At 37.0% G+C, this 18,470-nt stretch overlaps 1 protein-coding gene and 1 long non-coding RNA gene across 6 annotated transcripts in view; one reads left to right on the top strand and one right to left on the bottom strand.

Annotated features, from left to right (window-relative positions):
• Positions 1-18,470, top strand: part of NPSR1 (neuropeptide S receptor 1) — a 233,521-nt gene that overhangs the window by 24,394 nt on the left and 190,657 nt on the right. For all 5 annotated transcript variants that reach the window (XM_024249779.2, XM_024249778.2, XM_024249780.2 and 2 more), the window contains exon 2: positions 4,926-5,058. In XM_024249779.2, the coding sequence (XP_024105547.2) occupies positions 4,926-5,058 (133 nt within the window). The remainder of the gene's footprint in view (positions 1-4,925; positions 5,059-18,470) is intronic.
• LOC112134320 (uncharacterized) overlaps positions 1-18,470 on the bottom strand; it is a 427,542-nt gene that overhangs the window by 338,718 nt on the left and 70,354 nt on the right. The gene's annotated exons all lie outside the window — the stretch shown is intronic.

Below are 18,470 nucleotides of genomic sequence, written 5' to 3'. Positions count from 1 at the left end.
TAGTTCGTTTCACTTAAAGTTACAGTTTCCAAGAGCCTATTGATGATGATAAGTGAGGACTTACTGTAAGTTATGTAATTGAAGATGAAATAGACATAAAATCACAAGCCAAATAAAAATATTTCATTAAAATGTGTAAACAAAAATTATTAGGAATAAAAGGTAAACTTTAAAATTAGTATAGAAATCATTTAAATAATAATATTCAAAAGTTTTATTTATAAGTATAAACTGAAATGATGCTATTACTAGTCAGAAATAAACTAATCCTAATACTAAATACAAAATGTTAAAATTGATCACAAATGAGACAAAAAAATCAAAAATTGATCTTATGTAGATAATTCATCATTATAAAAGTAATTGCAGAAATGTTATGTAAAGAATTGCATAGCAAATATTTATGAAGCTCACATGATATGACCATAATAAATAAACCATCAGAGAAAACCTTATTGATTTTACACATAACGAGAATGCCTGCTATCATATTATAATCTGATCTTTGTTCTGAAACTTCTAACCAATGCAATAAAATGGGAAATATAAATAATCTTTGAGAGTTGGAAAGAAAATTATCATTTGCCATTGATATGATAGTCTCCACTAAAAATACAAAAAACTTAATGAAATGACAATTAAGGTTAGTGAAACAATTTATATCTTGGCTGGCTTCAAAGTAAATATATGAAAGTAAGTTATTTTTATATAAACCAACATTACCCAGTTACAGAAATACAATGGTGTAAATGAAATATGTCATTTAAAATAGAAATTTTAAAATATAAAATACCTAGGAATAAAAAATGTGAAGAAAACTGTAAAGCTACCCAGAACCACTAAAGAGAGCATCATGGCATAACCTAGTCAAGTTTAAGATTTGTTTCTCCCATGTCCCAGCATTTCCATACCTAGAATATGTACTAGGGAAAAAAAGTACGGTACCCTATAGCATTGTTTCTGATAGCTTCAAACTGGAAACCACCCAATTGTCTATCAAATACATGGGATCAATAAATCGCAGCATAGTCACACCATGGAGTACCATATACGAATAAAAATGAAAAACCTGCAGCTCTTTGCAATCACAAGAACGAATCTTGCAATCATAAACCAAAGAGTCAAGACAAAAGAAACACATGGCATAAAACTACTCTATAAAGCTGGAAAACAGGCAGCACTCTTTATGGATGCATATGTAAGTGGTAACAGCAAATATTAAATAAATAGAAATCAGGTTAGAGGTAATTTCTAGAAGAGACAGAATAGAGTTTTACATGGGGCACATGAAGGGCTTTCTGGTGTTGATAAAGGTTTTTTTTTTTTTTAATGATGTTGGTAATAATTACATGGGCTTTTACTCTATGATTACTAAGTAATGTGTATGTATACATATTGTGCACTTTTTATGTTGTATATTTTGTGTCAGGCAGATCATCTGCATAGTCCTAAACTCCTGATTTCTTCCACTTCTTGACACAATCCTTTGGGACCCTTTCAGCTCTTCATTTTTTAGGCTCAAGTTCTGCCCTGCCTCCATCCCCAGACCAAGTCCCAACCTGAGGAAGAGTTGGGTCTCAATCTTCCCTTTACTAGGATGGGAAATGCCAACATTCTTTTTGGTTACCCATTCCTGGAGGATGGTTCCAGCTGGCAGGGGCCATAGAAGATTGAAGCACAGCTGTATTTTCCTGTCATTTGGGGAACAGGGGTGAGGAGGGAACTTTGCCCCTTTGACAGTTTTAGCTCCAGTCAACTGCTGTTAACTTTGACCTCAGGACACCCTTCACCCCACATCCATGAACACGTTGCAACATCAAGCAACTACAAGGTAAGAAGAGGTATGCAGGGCCTTGTGGATTCAGTTTCTTCTCCCACGTGGATGAACAGCAGCAGCGGAAGAGATAGCACCTCTTTTCCAGCCGGACAGTGTGCTGAAACACTTCCTCGGCCTCCTAGCAGTGCCAAAGACATGTAGGGTGGCCTTAGCCAGAAAGGTGAGGCCATCCCAGCCTCCAGCATGGGGTTGTGGAAGTAGATATAGGTGACCCACTAGAGCTGTGAACTCCTTCAACTCTAGCGTTGAAGTACCATATTCAATGAGCACAGTTCTGGAAAGGTCTCCAGGGACCCCCACATCACATCATGAACTAACCCAAACCTCTAAATCCCCTAAATATTTCAAAGCTGAGAGAGAGAGAGTAATTCATCTTTAGGGATTGATACAGACTGGGCTATGATATTTGGAGCCCACTCACTGGGAACCATGGATAGGGTGATTATATAATTGACTATCCAACCGAAGACAGTTTTTGAGAGAGAAAGGGCAATTTAAATAATTATCTTGGGACAGCAGTTGACAACTAGGACTGTCCTAGGCAAACCACGTTACATAATTATCCTAGCCATGGACCATACTTTGAGAAGCACTTTCCAAAGGCCTCCACCATGTGCAGCTGCTCATAGCCAAGCTCATGCTACACAGATGGAAAAGCTTCTGGAAAATTGGGGTGCTTCCCTAGAAGACTCAGAATGTTAACAAGGAATAGGGAAGAAGGAGAACTACTGAAGAGCTTGGCACAGGAGGGCTGGCCCAAAAACTGTGTCACAGCACTGCCCTGGGCCATTCACACCAAAGCTCATTCCAGAGACCAAAAGTATTTGATGGCCTTCTGTCATACCTTACCTGCCAGGCCACCTGCTTGATGGGCTCTTTCCTGAACCTAGACACCCCCAGGGCACCATCATCCTGCCTGATAGAATATTATATTAGAACAATTTGAGGAACATAGACACATTATCCCCAACCCTGTCCCTCAACTGTTTCATCTGTCAGCACCATGGTGTCAGTGAGACCTTCTGATGGAGACTTCCAAGCCACCTGGCTGCTTAGGTTAGTCTGCAAGTTGTTCCAGTGCTTTTTAAAAGAGAGGTCCTCCAAATTAAAATCACTTGTTTATGTCCCACTGCTGGCACACCACCTGAATGGGAAGTGTCAGTCTACGACATCAAAGGCCTCTCCTGCTGTATCTGCTACTGACAGCACTGTTGTCCATCTATCTCAAAGGAGAAAATTCTCTTACAAAAATTCACTCCCTCCACTCAGTACAGACCTTTGAATAACAATTAGTTTTTATTCTTGATGCTTTATCACCCATTTCAAGACTGCTAGAGAAATGAGTTATGCAGGATATGACCCCTCTAGTCATCAAAGAACCAGAGAGAAAGTGTGTGACTTGAAGCTGAGCAAAGATGCTGCCCTCCAAGTGGGAGTGACATATGTATGCTGGACACGATATATCTGCAGAGCTCTCCAACCCTGTTATCCTCCCACTGTAGTTGTGCAGCCCTCATCCTCCCCCAACATCACCACAATGCCTATCCTCATTTCCACAGTTCTGCAGTTCCAAGGCCCTGACCTCCACCTAGGATCTCAGAAACCAATCTGTAAATCCAGGATGGAGAGCCTAAATATCAGATTGATAAAGTGTAGGACTCATGAAGATGCTCATAAAAAATTTCTTAGAAGGCCAGGTGCGGTGGCTCACAACTATAATCCCAGCACTTTGGGAGGCTGAGGCGGGTGGATCACTAGGTCAGGAGATCGAGACCATCCTGGCTAACACGGTGAAACCCCGTCTCTACTAAAAAATACAAAAAAAATTAGCCAGGTGTGGTGGCGGGTGCCTGTAGTCCCAGCTACTTGGGAGGCTGAGGCAGGAGAATGGCATGAACCTGGGAGGCAGAGCTTGCAGTGAGCTGAGATCATGCCACTGCACTCCAGCCTGGGTGACAGAGCGAGACTCTGCCTCAAAAAAAAAAAAAAAAAATTTTCTTAGAAGGACTGTTAGATTAATAGCATTCCTGCTTTTTTTCTTTTTTACTAATTAATCATTTAACTTAATCTGTTTCATGCTGCTATGACAGAATACCAAAGACTGAGTAATTTATAAAGAAAAGTAATTTATTTCTACAGTGCCAGGGTCTGGGAAGGTGCTGGTATCTGGTGAGGGCTTTCTTGCTGCATCATCCCATGGCAGAAAGTGAGAGGGTGAGAGAGGGACAAGGGAAGGGAACTGAACTCATTCCTTTATCAGTAACCCACTCCTGCAATAACTAACCCACTCCCACAATAACAACATTAATCCATTCATGAGGGCAGAGCCTTCATGACCTAGTCACTTCTTAAAGGTTCTACCTTAACTCCATTGCTCTGGGGATTAAATTTCAACATATAAACCTTGGAGGACACATTCAAACCACAGAAACATTCTTCAGTAGAACTTTAATATTACTGTCTTATAAAATTCTGTCAAATGAACAAAAGATAACCCATAATTACACTACCCTAATATGACTGCTTTTAACATTTTACTGTATTTCAGCGTTTTTGCTATGTATATAATTTTACCAAGTTGTAATCATACCCAGTATATGATTTTATCATGTTTCCCCACTTACCATTATATTATAGGTATTTTTAATATTGCTACATAGTCTTCATGGTTGTCATTGTTAACAGCTACGCTGTAATAGTTCACTAAATTGAAGTGCTTTATTTACTTAGCTACCCTATTATCTTTAAACAATTTCTAATTTTTTTATAATAAATATGGACATCTTTGTGACAGGGGTGTTCTTTTTCACATCTTGACCTACTTTTCACATAGTGTTACAATTACTTGACCAAAGAATACAAACTTTTTGTCTCTTGATGTATATTTCCAAAAGATTTTTAAAAGGTGCATTAATTTACTCTGCAGCTGGCGTAAATGAAGACCATTTTGTCATTGTTTTCTTGAGAGTAGAGCTTCCAAAGTAGGGATATGGGGCTAGGAGGAAGAAATCCAGCCTGGGGCATGCATTCTGTAAAGAACCCCGGTTCTCACTGGTACACTGGTTTTATTTTTCTCTGTTTCTTGCAGACTAAGCAATTGATAACTCTGTGGGTCCTCTTTGTTTTTACCATTGTTGGAAACTCTGTTGTGCTTTTTTCCACATGGAGGAGAAAGAAGAAGTCAAGAATGACCTTCTTCGTGACTCAGCTGGCCATCACAGGTAAGTAACTATGCAAGTGAGAGGAGGAAGCTGTATGTGAAGTCCCTATGGCTTCCTGCTTTTAATGAATTTTATAAAAAAAAAAAAATGTAACTCATTGGTCAATTTGGGAATAATTTCTGAAAGAATATAAAACCCATGTTTGAATATTTCCTCTGGCATACTTAACACATATGAATGCCTCTAAGATTTCATTATAAAAGTAACTCACTACACTAATGGAAATATCATTATCAGTACCACCAAATGGTGCTATAGGGTTTCCCTGTTTTTATACACAGTAGCCTCCATAGTTCACTAAGGTGATATTACCATATCATCCTGCATTATAAGCTTAAGGAATACATCCCAGAAAATGTACCAGCACTATCTCTATTCAATTATTAATGTTAAGTCTTGAGTACTTTGCAGATTAAAGCCTGTGGACATTGCTTTTGAAATGCAAATGATGTGTAACACCACTACTAGGGGTAGTATAATGAAGTCATATAATCTCAAGGATCGGGATGCTTAAGTGTAGACTTTGGAAATGATGATTCAGTAGAAGAGTGAGCACAGCACACCTAGTAGAGGAATGGTGAAATATTCTCAAAGAAGAAAATGATCTGTGAAAGTAAGAGCCTCATAGACATGAGTAGAGCTCATGTTCAAAAGGAAAAGAAAAACACAACCAGGGAAAGAGTCCTGTTCTACAGGTCAGAAAGAAAGTGAGAAAATGAGATTCACAGAAGGTCCAGCATAAGCCACGCTTGGAGTCCTAAGCTCTGGGAGCAAGATGGCTGTTATATTAGCTTAATTTGGATCAGACTGTAGAAAAAAAGTGCAAAAAGAAAAATTTAAATATTAAATGCTTATAAGGAGTGATGGTAAATGACTTTCAGAAAGGGCTGTTTGGTACATTTCAACCTGTACTGTTATCTCAGCTGTAGTAATGGTAGTGGAGCTCTTTGGAATTTAGTCTTGAGCCATAATATTTCAAAAATATATGACACTGTAACTTACAAGAGAACCTTAGCCATACATTGTTGGTAACCTGAAATTCCCCTTTTTCTTTCTAACAAAGTATAACAAGCCCACCTGCTTGAGCTGGGCTGCAGTGGCCAGGGTAAACATCCAAGGCACCAGTGAAAAATACAGAGAAGGTAAAAGGAGCAAGAGTTCTGAAGATGGAACCTGGGATGGGGGAAAGTTTCTTCAATCTTTCCTACTAACAGGAACTCCAATTTTTCACCCCTATAATTTTAGAAGTAGAGGTAATTAGGATCATCCAGCAAATGCTTAGAGGCAAATATCCCTGGATGAGGATGCCACAACTTATTTTCATTATATTTATTTGATTACAGTGTGGTAATGCATGTTGTATGTAACTATGTATTCTTTCAGAATGAAACGATTTAGAGGTGGCAAGAATATCAGCTTGAAATTTAAAGTTTTTTCATAAACAATAAACAAATGATAATTGAAAATTCACTACGTATTATCAAAGAGAAAAGTTGTATGTTCTATTCTAATTCATCGTCGTTGTATTAATCTGGGCTTAATTTCATATACATCTCCTAGACAGTGTTTTTATTTGTTAATTATTTCCAGAAAAACTCTAGGGGTCAGGTCAGAAGCATTTTAAATGAAGAATTCCTGAAGTGAAAAACATTGCTAAAGGTCTAAGATTGAAGCTCAATGGTCTGAGATTGAATTTATATGTTATTGAAATTTCCTTCATACACATTTCACCATGATCACAGATCCTTTGGTAAAGGAGGTGAGAATACATACCTGAGTCTTGAGTATGCATATAAAAGTTACCCAGGCATCAACTGAGGAGCCCTGTGCTTTGAGACATATATAAAAATCTGGTTTGAGTCCCCCATCATATGTCAATGTCCTCCTTAATATTTCTTCAAATTCTGTGGAATTTATATTTTTACTTCTCTTTTGCTTCTTGCTTCCTCCTTCCACTAAATTCTTGCTCTCTCTCACCAGTATCTCATCTTTCTGAGCTCCTCTTTTTTTGTGGTTGTTTCATGCTGTCCCTAACAAGGCACTCAAGGCACCCTCCTTTCCTTTATTTTCTTTAAAATCATCCACAAAAGTATGACTTTCTATGTTTAAAGGACTTTTCTGAATATTTCAGGTAATATAATGATATTGTATCATAGAAAAGTAAATATCTTAAGAGCAAATATTTCATTTTCTCAGAACATTCAGCTGCCATCAGAAATGTTTCATTTTGATCATGCCACTGCACTCCAGCCTGGGCGACAGAGTGAGACTCCAACTCAAAAAAAAAAAAAAAAAGAAATGTCTCAGTTTTACCTTGCTTCAGCCTCACTATTCTGCTCTCTCTTCTAAATGTCTAGTATCTTGTGCCAAAAAACCTTAATACTTTCCTCTGTTTTTGTTTTGCTTTGTTCTTACCACTACCAAACCATGATCTCAGAGACCCCACAACTTCCAAAAAACAAGTATCAGGCTTTTTTTTTTTTTTAACAAAGGAAGTTACTCCCTAAAAAAGAACCCTGGAACTAGTTACAATGATAAACAGACAAAGAAAAATACATATTCATATTTATAGTTACATATGTCATGGCTAAAAATAAATTATTCTAAATTGTATAAAACTATAAGATATACAGTGATAACTCAACAGTATGTTGTATTAGTCTGTTCTCACACTGCTATGAAGAAATTCCCGAGACTGGGTAATTTATAAATGAAAGAGGTTTAGTTGACTCAGAGTTCTGCATTGCTAGGGAGACCTGACGAAACTTATTAATACAATCATGGCAGAAGGCAAAGGAGAAGCAGGTACCTTCTTCACAAGCAAGCAAGGTGGAGTAAGCGCAAGCAGGGGGAATGCCAGATGCTTATAAAACCATCAGATCTTGTGAGACTCACTCATTATCACAACAACAGCATAGGGAAACCACCCTCAAGGTCCAATTACTTCCACCTGGTCCTGCGCTTGACACATGGGTGTTATTACAATTCAAGGTGAGTTTTGGGTGGGGACACAGAGTCAAACCATATCATATATTACGTACTGTGCTTGCAAAAATTTCAAACTGGTTTTAGGCCAATACTCCTACCTACAATAATTAGAAAAGCTAGACAAAATTTAAACATTTGTTAGAAGGTATCACATAGCTGCCAAAGACAACTAAGACTCGAGGGGCCAAGATTTCATAGAGCAGAAAATTGTATGAGATAAATACATTATTTGACACCACTATCCCCTTAAAGTATTAGCTGATTTAAAAGCAGAAACTGGAAGGCTGAAAACCTGAGTAGAGCTTTGGGAAGTTTCATTGGACTGATGGGGCAAAAATTAATCTGCCAAAGCATAGTGGCTTTGATAAATATTCCAGGGTTTCTATTGGTACTGCTGAAAAGATACAACCTACAAGTAAGAGTGAACTAAAAATGGATCAGCCCTCATCAAAAAATGAAATACAACCCCAAACCTGAATGAAATCAGATGATCTACCTCTGCATGCATACAAACCATCTGCCAGTGCAAAAATAAATCTTCTTTAGAGGAAAAAGGCATTATCCCATCATCAAATTAACTACAATTTTCCATGCACAATGTTCAGCACTTGATTAAAAAATAACCAGGAATGCAAAAATACAAGAATTGATGAAAAACAAGGAGAAAAATAGATAACGAAGAGTTGCACAAGAGATCCATCTATTGGCATTATCAAGATACAGAATTTACAACTGTTGCTCATCTGTTTAGAAACTACAAAATAAGATTAAATGTTGAATGTCCTATCTCCAGGCTTTTGATGCACCTGCCCCCTTAACATTGGAGCTTGAGCACAAAAAGAACTCCCTTTCCACACAAAGAACTTGGTGTAGTGGCAGTTCCTCCACTCCACGCCTGGATGTAATTCCGGCCATTCAACACACCTGCCCCAATGGACTAGGAGTTTGAGCCACCTCTTCCTCCCATGCAAAGACCTTGTTGTGGCTGCAGTTTCTCTGCTCTTTCCCCAGACATATCACCCAACTCGAGGTGCACCTGCTCCTCCAGATCAGGAGCTTGAGCTACTCCTACATTCCCCAGGAAAACTTTGTGGCAGCAGTGGTTTCTCTCCACCTTGCTGGGGCATATTTCCAGGCATTTGGCACACTTGATTGTCTACATTAGAAGCATGACCTGCCCCTCCCTGCAGAGATCTTGGTAGAGCAAAGCTCTCTTCACTCGATGCCCAGACATATTTCCAGGCATTTGAAGCACCAACTTTTCTAGATTAGGAATTTAAGCTTCCCCCACTTCCTGTGCAGAGAACTTGGGACAGTGGAGGTTTCCAGACTCTATGCCTAGGCACATCTCCAGGCACTTGGCAGCTACCCACCAGACCCAGCCTCAGAGCTAATGCTTCTGCCTGCCATTGGGAGAACTGCAGGAGAGCTTGCTTAGTCTATCCCACCCATCTTGGCCCCCACTCCAGAACTAAGCAGGGAGCTCAGACCACTGTGCATTCCACAGATCAGCCCATTGCCCAAGTCAACAGAACTTCTCCCAGTAAACAAGAATCAAGTATACATCCATTTGAGTCAGCTGCAGCTGAACTTTATCCATAAGCATCACCTACTGGCCTGGAGGTTGAACTGCACAATACAATAAGAAATCTGGGGCCAGGCATGGTAGCTCACGCCTGTAATCCCAGCACTTTGGGAGGCCAAGGCAGGCAGATCACGAGGTCAGGAGATCAAGAGCATCCTGGCTAATACGGTGAAACCCCGTTTCTACTAAAAATACAAAAAATTAGATGGGCGTGGTGGCGGACGCCTGTAGTCCCAGCTACTCGGGAGGCTAAGGCAGGAGAATGGCATGACCCTAGGAGGCAGAGCTTGCAGTGAGCCAAGATTGTGCCACTGCACTCCAGCCTGGGTGACAGAGCCAGACTCTGTCTCAAAAAAAAAAGAAAGAAAGAAATCTGGGCAGGGCATGGTGGTTTATGCCTGTAGTCTCAGCACTTTGGGAGGCTAAGGCCGGCAGATCACTTGAGCTTAGGAATTCGTAACCAACCTGGGCAACATACTGAGACCCTCATCTCTGCAAAAAATTTTTAAAATTAGCCAGGCATGGTGGCGCACACCTGTAGTCCCAGTTGCCAGGGAGGCTGAGGTGGGAGAATTATTGATGCCCAGAAGGTCAAGGCAGCAGTGAGCCAAGATCATGCCACTGCACTCCCGTCTGGGTAAGAAAGTGGGACCCTGTCTCAAAAAAAAATAAAATAAAATAAATGGAAAAGAAATCTGATGACATAAGTACACAGCACTGGAAAATGTAATAAGCCTCCCAAGACCTCTGCCACCCCAGCCTTATAGGAGGCAGTGAGCCTGCTCACATACTCAGTACACAGCTACTACAACCAGCATTTGGGAAAGCCACCATACAAAGACTATCCACTACCAAGAAATGCTTATACAGACTCGTTGCCACTGAAAGCACCTAGAACCAAATCCAAAGGACCTTACGTAACATAAACTATAGACATCTCCTCAGAAGAGGAAAAAAGTCACATCCAAATAAAAGCAAATTAAAAAAAAAATAAGGAGAGATAGCTTATCTGGATGAGAAGGAACCAGAGAAATAACTCTGAAAGTATGAATAAAATAGAGGGCTATAACACCCCCAAAGGAGGATCACACTAACTTTCCAGTAATGGATTCTCACCAAGATGAAATATTTGAAATATCAGGTAAAGAGCTCAAAATATTGATTTTTAAAAAGCTCAATGAGATCCAAGAGAAAATTGAAAACAAACACAAAGAAAACAATTCAGGACATGCAAGAAGAGATAGATACCACTAAAATAAAAGAACTGGAGATTTAAAAATTATTGAAGGAATAACAAAATAAAAGTGAAAGCTTCAACAATAGGCTAGACCAAGTGGAAGAAAGACTTTCAGAACTAGAAGACATCTTTTGAATTAAACCAGTAAGAAAAAAATACAGAAAAATGAATTTTAAGAAATGCCCAGTGCCTTTGAGAAATATGGGATTATGTAAAGCATCCAAACCTACAATTTATAGGTATTTCAAAGGGTGAAGAAGAAAAAGTATGGAAAACCTATTTGAGGAAATAATTCTGAAAAGCTTCTTTGGTCTTGGAGAGATTTAGAAACCCAGATACAAGAAACTCAAAGAACTCCTAGAAGACATATCGTGAGAAGAACATCACCAAGACGTATAGTCATCAGACTATCCAAAGTCAACATGAAGGAAAAAATCCTAAGAGTGCCCAGAGAGAAGTGTCTAATCACCTATAAAGGAAATTTCATAAGACTAATAGTGGACTTCTAAGCAGAAACCCTACATGCCAGAAGAGATTGGGGCCTATTTTTAGCCTCCTTAAAGAAAAAATGTGCCAGCCAAGATTTTCACATCCTGCCATGCTAAACTTTATAAATGAAGAAGAAATCAAGTCTTAACCAGACAAATAAATGCTAAGGGAATTTGTCAAGACTAGACCAGACTTACAAGATATGCTCAAAGGAGTTCTAAACATGGAAACAAAAGAACAATACTCATCATCATAAAAGGACACACAAATACAAAGCTCACAGATCCTGTAAACCAACAACACAATTGAAACTCCAAGACAAGTAACAACACTGTGACAGGAACACAACCTCACCTATTAATATTAATCTTGAATGTAAATGGCCTAAATATTCCACTTAAAATACAGAGTGGAAAATTGGATTAAAAAGAGACTCATCCATCTGCTACCTACAAGATACCCACTTACTGACTTAAAGACAGCTATAGACTCAAAGTAAAGGGGTGGGAAAATATATATCATGCAAATGGGAAAAAAAGCAAGCAGGAGTAGCCATTCTTATATTAGAAAAAACAGACATCAAACCACCAACAATAAAAAAACAAGACAAAGAATGGCATCATATAATGATAAAAGGTTCAATATGACAAGAAGATTGAACTATTGTAAAGTATACACGACCAACACTGGAGAGCCCAGATTTGTAAAAATTACGGCTACATATAAGAACAAAGATTAATAGAAAAAAAATAGTGGTCTTCAATACTCCACTGACATCAGTAGACAGATCATCAAGGCAGGAAATCAACAAAAAATCTCTGGACTTAGTCTGGGTACAGTAACTGACTCTTGTAATCCCAGCACTTTGAGGGGCTGAGGTGGTACGATTGTTTGAGGCCAATAGTTCAAGACCAGCTTGGGCAATATACTGAGACCCAATTCCACAAAATAAATAAATGAATAAATAAGTAAAAGTTAATTAAGCATACTAGTACATGCCTGTAGTCTAAGCAACTTGCAAGGCTGAGCTAGAAGGACTGTGTGAGTGCAGGAGTTTGAGGTTACAGTAAGCACCATTGCAATCCAGCCTGGGCAAAAGAGTGAGACCCTGTCTCCTAAAAACAAAACAAAATGAAACAAAACAAAAAGAAAGAAAGAAACTCAGGACTTAAACTATATATAGACCAAATGGACCTAATAGACATTTACAGAACATTTCATTTAATAACTGTAAAATACACATTCTTCTCATCTGTGCATGGAACATTCTCCCAAATTGACTTTATTCTTAGCCATAAAGCAATTCTCAATAAATTCAAAAAAATTGAAATCATACCAAGTGTTTTCTTAAACCACAGTGGAATAAAATTATAAATCAAACCAACAGGCACCTTCAAAAATACACAAGAACATGAAAACTAAGCAATTTGCTCCTGAATGACCTTTTGGTAAACAATAAAATTAAGACAAAAATAAAAAAAATTTCAAAATGAATGAAAGTAGAGATACAACATATGAAAACCTCTGGGATACAGTGAAAGTAGTTCTAAGAGAAAAGTTTATAGAATTCAATGCTTACACTAAAAGATAGAAAGATCTCAAATTAACAACCTAACATTACACCTCTAAGGAACAAGGAAAGCAAGAACAAGCCAAATCCAAAGTTAGCAGAAAAAAAAGAAATATAACAACAAAAATCAGAGCACAATGACATGAGATTGAGATTTTTAAAAAGATACAAAAAGTCAACAAAACAAAATGTTGGATCTTTGAAAAGATAAATGAAATTGGCAGCCTTCTAGCCAGATGAAACAAGAAACAGGAAAGATGATTCAATTAAGTACAATCAAAAACGATAAAGGTGATTGATATAGTTTGGATGTGTGTCCCAGACCAAATCTCATGTTGAAATACAATCCCCAGTGTTGGAGGCAGGGCCTGGTGGAAGGTGATTATATCATGGAGGCAGATTTCTCATTAATGGTTTAGGACCATCCCCCTTGGGCACCAGCCTACTGCCCTCATGATAGTGAATGAGTTTTTGTGAGATCTGGTGTCACTCTCTCTCTGTTGATTCTTCTATGGCCATGTGGTGTGCCTGCTCCCTCTTTGCTTTGCCTTCCATTATGATTGTAAGCTTCCTGAGGCCTTCCAAGAAGCCAAGCAGATGCCAGCATCATACTTCCTGTACAGCCTGCAGAACTATGAGCCAATTAAACCTCTTTATAAATTACCCAGTCTCAGTTATTTCTTTATAGCATTGTGAGAATGGACTAATGCAGTGAAATTACAATTGATACTATAGAAATAAAAAAAATCATCAGAGATGACTATGAACACCTCTGTGCACACAAACTAGAAAACCTGGAAGAAATAGATAAATCCCAGAAACATACAACCCCCCAAGACTGAACCAGGAAGAAGTAGAAATCCTGAATAGACCAATAGCAAGTAATGAAATCACATCAGTAATAAAAAATCTTCCAACAAAAAAACCTCAAGACCAGACAGATTCACAGCTGAATTTTATCAGATGTACAAAGAAGAGCTGGTACCAATCTTACTGAATCTATTCCAAAACATGAATTGAAGCAATTCTTAACTGTTTCTATAAAACCAGTATCACCCTGATACCAAAATCATACAAGGACACAACAACAACAACAACACAAAAAAAACACTGCAGGCCAATAACCCTGATGGACATAGTTGCAAAATTCCTCATCAAGATACCAGCAAATCAAATCCAACAGCACATTAAAAAGATAATACATCACAATCAAGTGAGTTTTATTCCAGGGATGCAAGGATGATTCAACATATGCAAATCAATAAAATCAATAGACATGATTCACCACATTAACAGAACTAAAAACAATAACCATATGATCATCTCAATACAATAAGGCTTCAATAAAATCCATCATCTTTTGATAATAAAAACCCTCAACAAATTAGGCATCTAAGGAACATACTTCAAAATAAGAGCCATCTATTACAAACCTACAGCCAACATTATACTGAATGAGGAAAAACTGAAAGCATTATCCCTAAAAACTGGAACACAATGAGGATGTCCACATTCACCACTCCTATTCAACATAGCACTGAAAGTCCTAGCCAGAGCAATCAGGCAAGAAAAAGAAATGAAAAGAATCCATACTGAAAAAAAAGTCAAATTACCAAATTATCTCTGTTCAGTAATGACACGATTGTATACCTAGAAAACACTCTACAGACTCCAAAAGACTCCTAGACTTAACAAACAACTTCAATAAATTTTCAGGATACAAAATCAACATATAAAAATCAGTAGCATGTCTATACACCAATAGTCTCCAGGCTGAGAACCAAATCAAGAACTTGATCTTCTTAACAATAGCCACAAAAAATAAAATAAAATAAAATAATAAAACACCTAGGAATACTTTTAACCAAGGAGATGAAATATCTCTACAAGGACGACTACAAAAAGTGATGAAAGAAATTGCAGATAACACACATGACTGGAAGGGAAACATCCCACGCTCATGGATTGGAAAATTTAATATCATTAAAATGACCCTACTTCCCAAAGCAATCTACAGATTCAACACAATCCCTATCATATTACAAATGTCATTTTTCAGAGAATTAGAAAAACAAGATTAAAGTTTATATAGAATTTTAAAAGACCCTGAATAGCCAAAGCAATTCTTTTCTTTTTTTGAAATGGAGTCTCACTGTGTCACCAGGCTGGAGTGCATTGGCACGATCTTGGCTCACTGCAACCTACACCTCCTGGGTTCAAGAGATCCTCCTGCCTCAGCCTCTTGAGTACCTGGGACTACAGGTGCCCATCACCATGCCCAGCTAATTTTTGCATTTTTAGTAGACACGGGGTTTCACCATGTTGGCCAGGATGGTCTCGATCTCTTGACCTTGTGATCTGCCAGCCTCGGCCTCCCAAAGTGGTGGGATTACAGGTGTGAACCACTGTGCCTAGCATAGCCAAAGTAATTCTAAGCAAAAGAAAAAATCCAGAGGCATCACATTGCCTGACTTTATACAACAAGGCTATAGTAACTAAAACAGCATGGTACTGGTACAAAAATAGACACATAGATCAATGAAACAGAATAGAGAAAGCAGTTTAAATGCCACATACTTGCAACTAACTTATCTTTAACAAAGCTGACAAAAATATACAATATGGAAAGGACACCTTATTCAATAAATGGTGCTGGGAAAATTGGCTAGCCATATGCAGAAGAATGAAACCTTACCTATGACAATATACAAACATTAACTAAAGATAGATCAAAGACTTAAATGTAAGATCTGAAACTAAAAATCTTAGGGAAAAAACCTGGGAAAAACTCTACTGGACATTAGTCTAGGCAAAGAATTTATGACAAAGACCCCCAAAACAAATGGAACAGAAACAAAAATAGGCAAGTGGAACTTATTTACATTAAAAAGCTTCTGTACAACAAAAGAAATAATCAACAAATAGACAGCCTATTTGGAGAGGAAGTATTTGCAGATTATTTCTCCAACAAATGACTAATATCCAAAATATACAAGGAGCTAAGACAAATCAACAAGAAAGAACAAACAACCCCATTAAAAACTGGGCAAAAGACATGAACAGACATTTCTCAAAATTAGAAATACTGGCAGCCAACAAACACATGAAAAAATGCTCAATATCACTAATCACCAGAGAAATTAAAAGCAATACCACAATGAGATATCATCTTACACTAGTCAGAATGGCTATTATTAAAAAATCAAAAAACAATAGATGCTGGCAAGGCTGTGAAGAAAAGCGTAGACTTACACACTTTTGTGGGAATGTAAATTAGTTCAACCACTATAGAAAACAGTATAGAGATTTCTCAAAAGACTTAAAACAGACCTTCCATTTCACCAAGCAATCTCACTACTGAATATCTACCCAAAGGAAATGAAATCACTATATAAAAAAGACATTTGTGCTCATATGTTCATTGCAGCACTATTCACACTAGCAAAGTCAGGCAATCAAGCTCAGTCTCCAGCAATGGTTGATTGGATAAAAAAAAACTGCGGTATATATACACCATAGAATACTATGCAGCTATAAAAAAGAATGAAATCATGTCCTTTACAGAAACATAAATAAAGCTAGAAGCCATTATACTAAGTAAAATAACTCAGAAACAAATAAAATATGTTCTCCTTTATAAGGGGGAGCTAAACAATGGGTACACATAGATAAAAAGATGGAAATCGTAGACACTAGGAACTCCAAAAGAGAGAAGGGTGGGAGGTGAATAAGGGTTGAAAAGTTACCTATTGGTTACAGTGTTCACTATTTAGGTAATGGGTACACTGGAATCACAATCTCCACTAGTTACAATATGTTACAAGACACCTGTGTCCTACAATATGCCTGGTAAAAAACTGCACACATATGCCTAGAATCTAAAATTTAAAAATAATGAAGATTGAATGTACTAGAAAGGAATAAAACAAAACATTTAGGAACTGACAGTTACAACTGAAGCCTACAATACAATAGTTAAACTTAGCAGCAAATTAAATGTAGCTAAAGAAGAAATCATTGAACTGGAATATAGGTCCGAAGAAAATAATTAGATTGAAGCATGAAAAAAGAAAGGATGAAAAATACAAAAAGAAAATGAAAAGCACATGGAAGTAGTGAAAAGGACTCCCAGAAAGAGATAAAGCCCAGACTGGATAGAAACAACACTTAAAGATATAATGGCCAATAATTTTCCCAAACTCTTTAAAGACATCAAAGCACAAATACATAAAGCACCATAAAGGACAACAGCAAGCAAACAAACAAATATAAAGAGAATTAAAACACATGAAATGATAAAACTAAGTAAAAGCCCCATAATCTTGAAGTTGAAATGAAAGTATTTATGCTAGCTCATGATATATTTTATGCTTAACAGGAGTTTTTAAGGATACATACCAAAATGTTTACAGGTAAACTGATAACATGTCTGGGATTTACTTCAAAATAATTTGAGGGTGGGGGTGGGTTGAGACGTATAGATGTGACAAAACTGATATTGATAACTATTGGAGGTTGGTGGTGAGTACATTGGATTCTTTATATTTTTTATACTATTCTCTCTACTTTTATGTAAGTTTGAGATTTTTTTCCTAATAAAATTCAAAACAAAAATATACATGATTATAATGAAACAAAATAAAGAGATTTGGGTAGTTAAAGATGTTAAAGTCCTTGGATTGCCTGGATGTAGTAAAAGTACTAATTTCTATTAGATTTTAATGTCAAGGAGTTGTGTTAAAATCTCTAAAGTAATCCTCCCAAATTATGAAAACTAACATTACTAGCAAGCTAAAGAAGGTATAAAATGCAGTATTTGAATATGCAAATATATGTTTATATATAGAGTTATTCCCCAGTATCCATGGAGGATTAGTTCCAGAATCCCCTGCCAATACAAAAATTCGAGGATGCTTAAGTCCCTTACATAAAATAGATAGTATTTGCATATAACCTACATACTTTAAATCATCTCTAAATTACTTATAATTTCTAATGCAATGTAAATTCTATATAAAAATTGTTATACTGTTCTTAAAATTTGTATTATTTTATTATTGTATTGTTATTTTATACTTACTTAATATTTTTAATCTGCAGTTGATAGAATCCATGGATGTGGAACCCACAGATACAAAGGGCCAATTATAATACATACATATTATATAAAATCAATCTAAGGAAAGTTAAGACAGGAGAGAAAAAATATTAGAATTATTAGAACAAGTAAGACAAATAGGCCAGTACACTTAACCTCAAATATATCAGTAACTGCATTAATTGTAAATGGACTAAATATTCCCATTAAAATAACAAGATTGTCAGAGTAGATTTTTAAATTACCTATTTTAATTTGTTTATAAAAGGTGTACACCATAAATAAAATGATGCAGGTTAAAATTAAAAGGAAAAGGATAGTAAAGTAAAATGGTAAAAAATAATGAAACAAAACAAAACACAAAGTAAAAGTAAGCCAATGCAGCTACATATGTGTATCAAAAGTTTATATATTTGCTGTGATTGTTGGAATCACTTGTAGCTTT

This window comes from Pongo abelii, chromosome 6 (genome assembly GCF_028885655.2).
Source record: "Pongo abelii isolate AG06213 chromosome 6, NHGRI_mPonAbe1-v2.0_pri, whole genome shotgun sequence".
NCBI classification, from domain to species: Eukaryota; Metazoa; Chordata; class Mammalia; order Primates; family Hominidae; genus Pongo; species Pongo abelii.
This window is presented reverse-complemented; position numbering and strand designations above follow the sequence as displayed.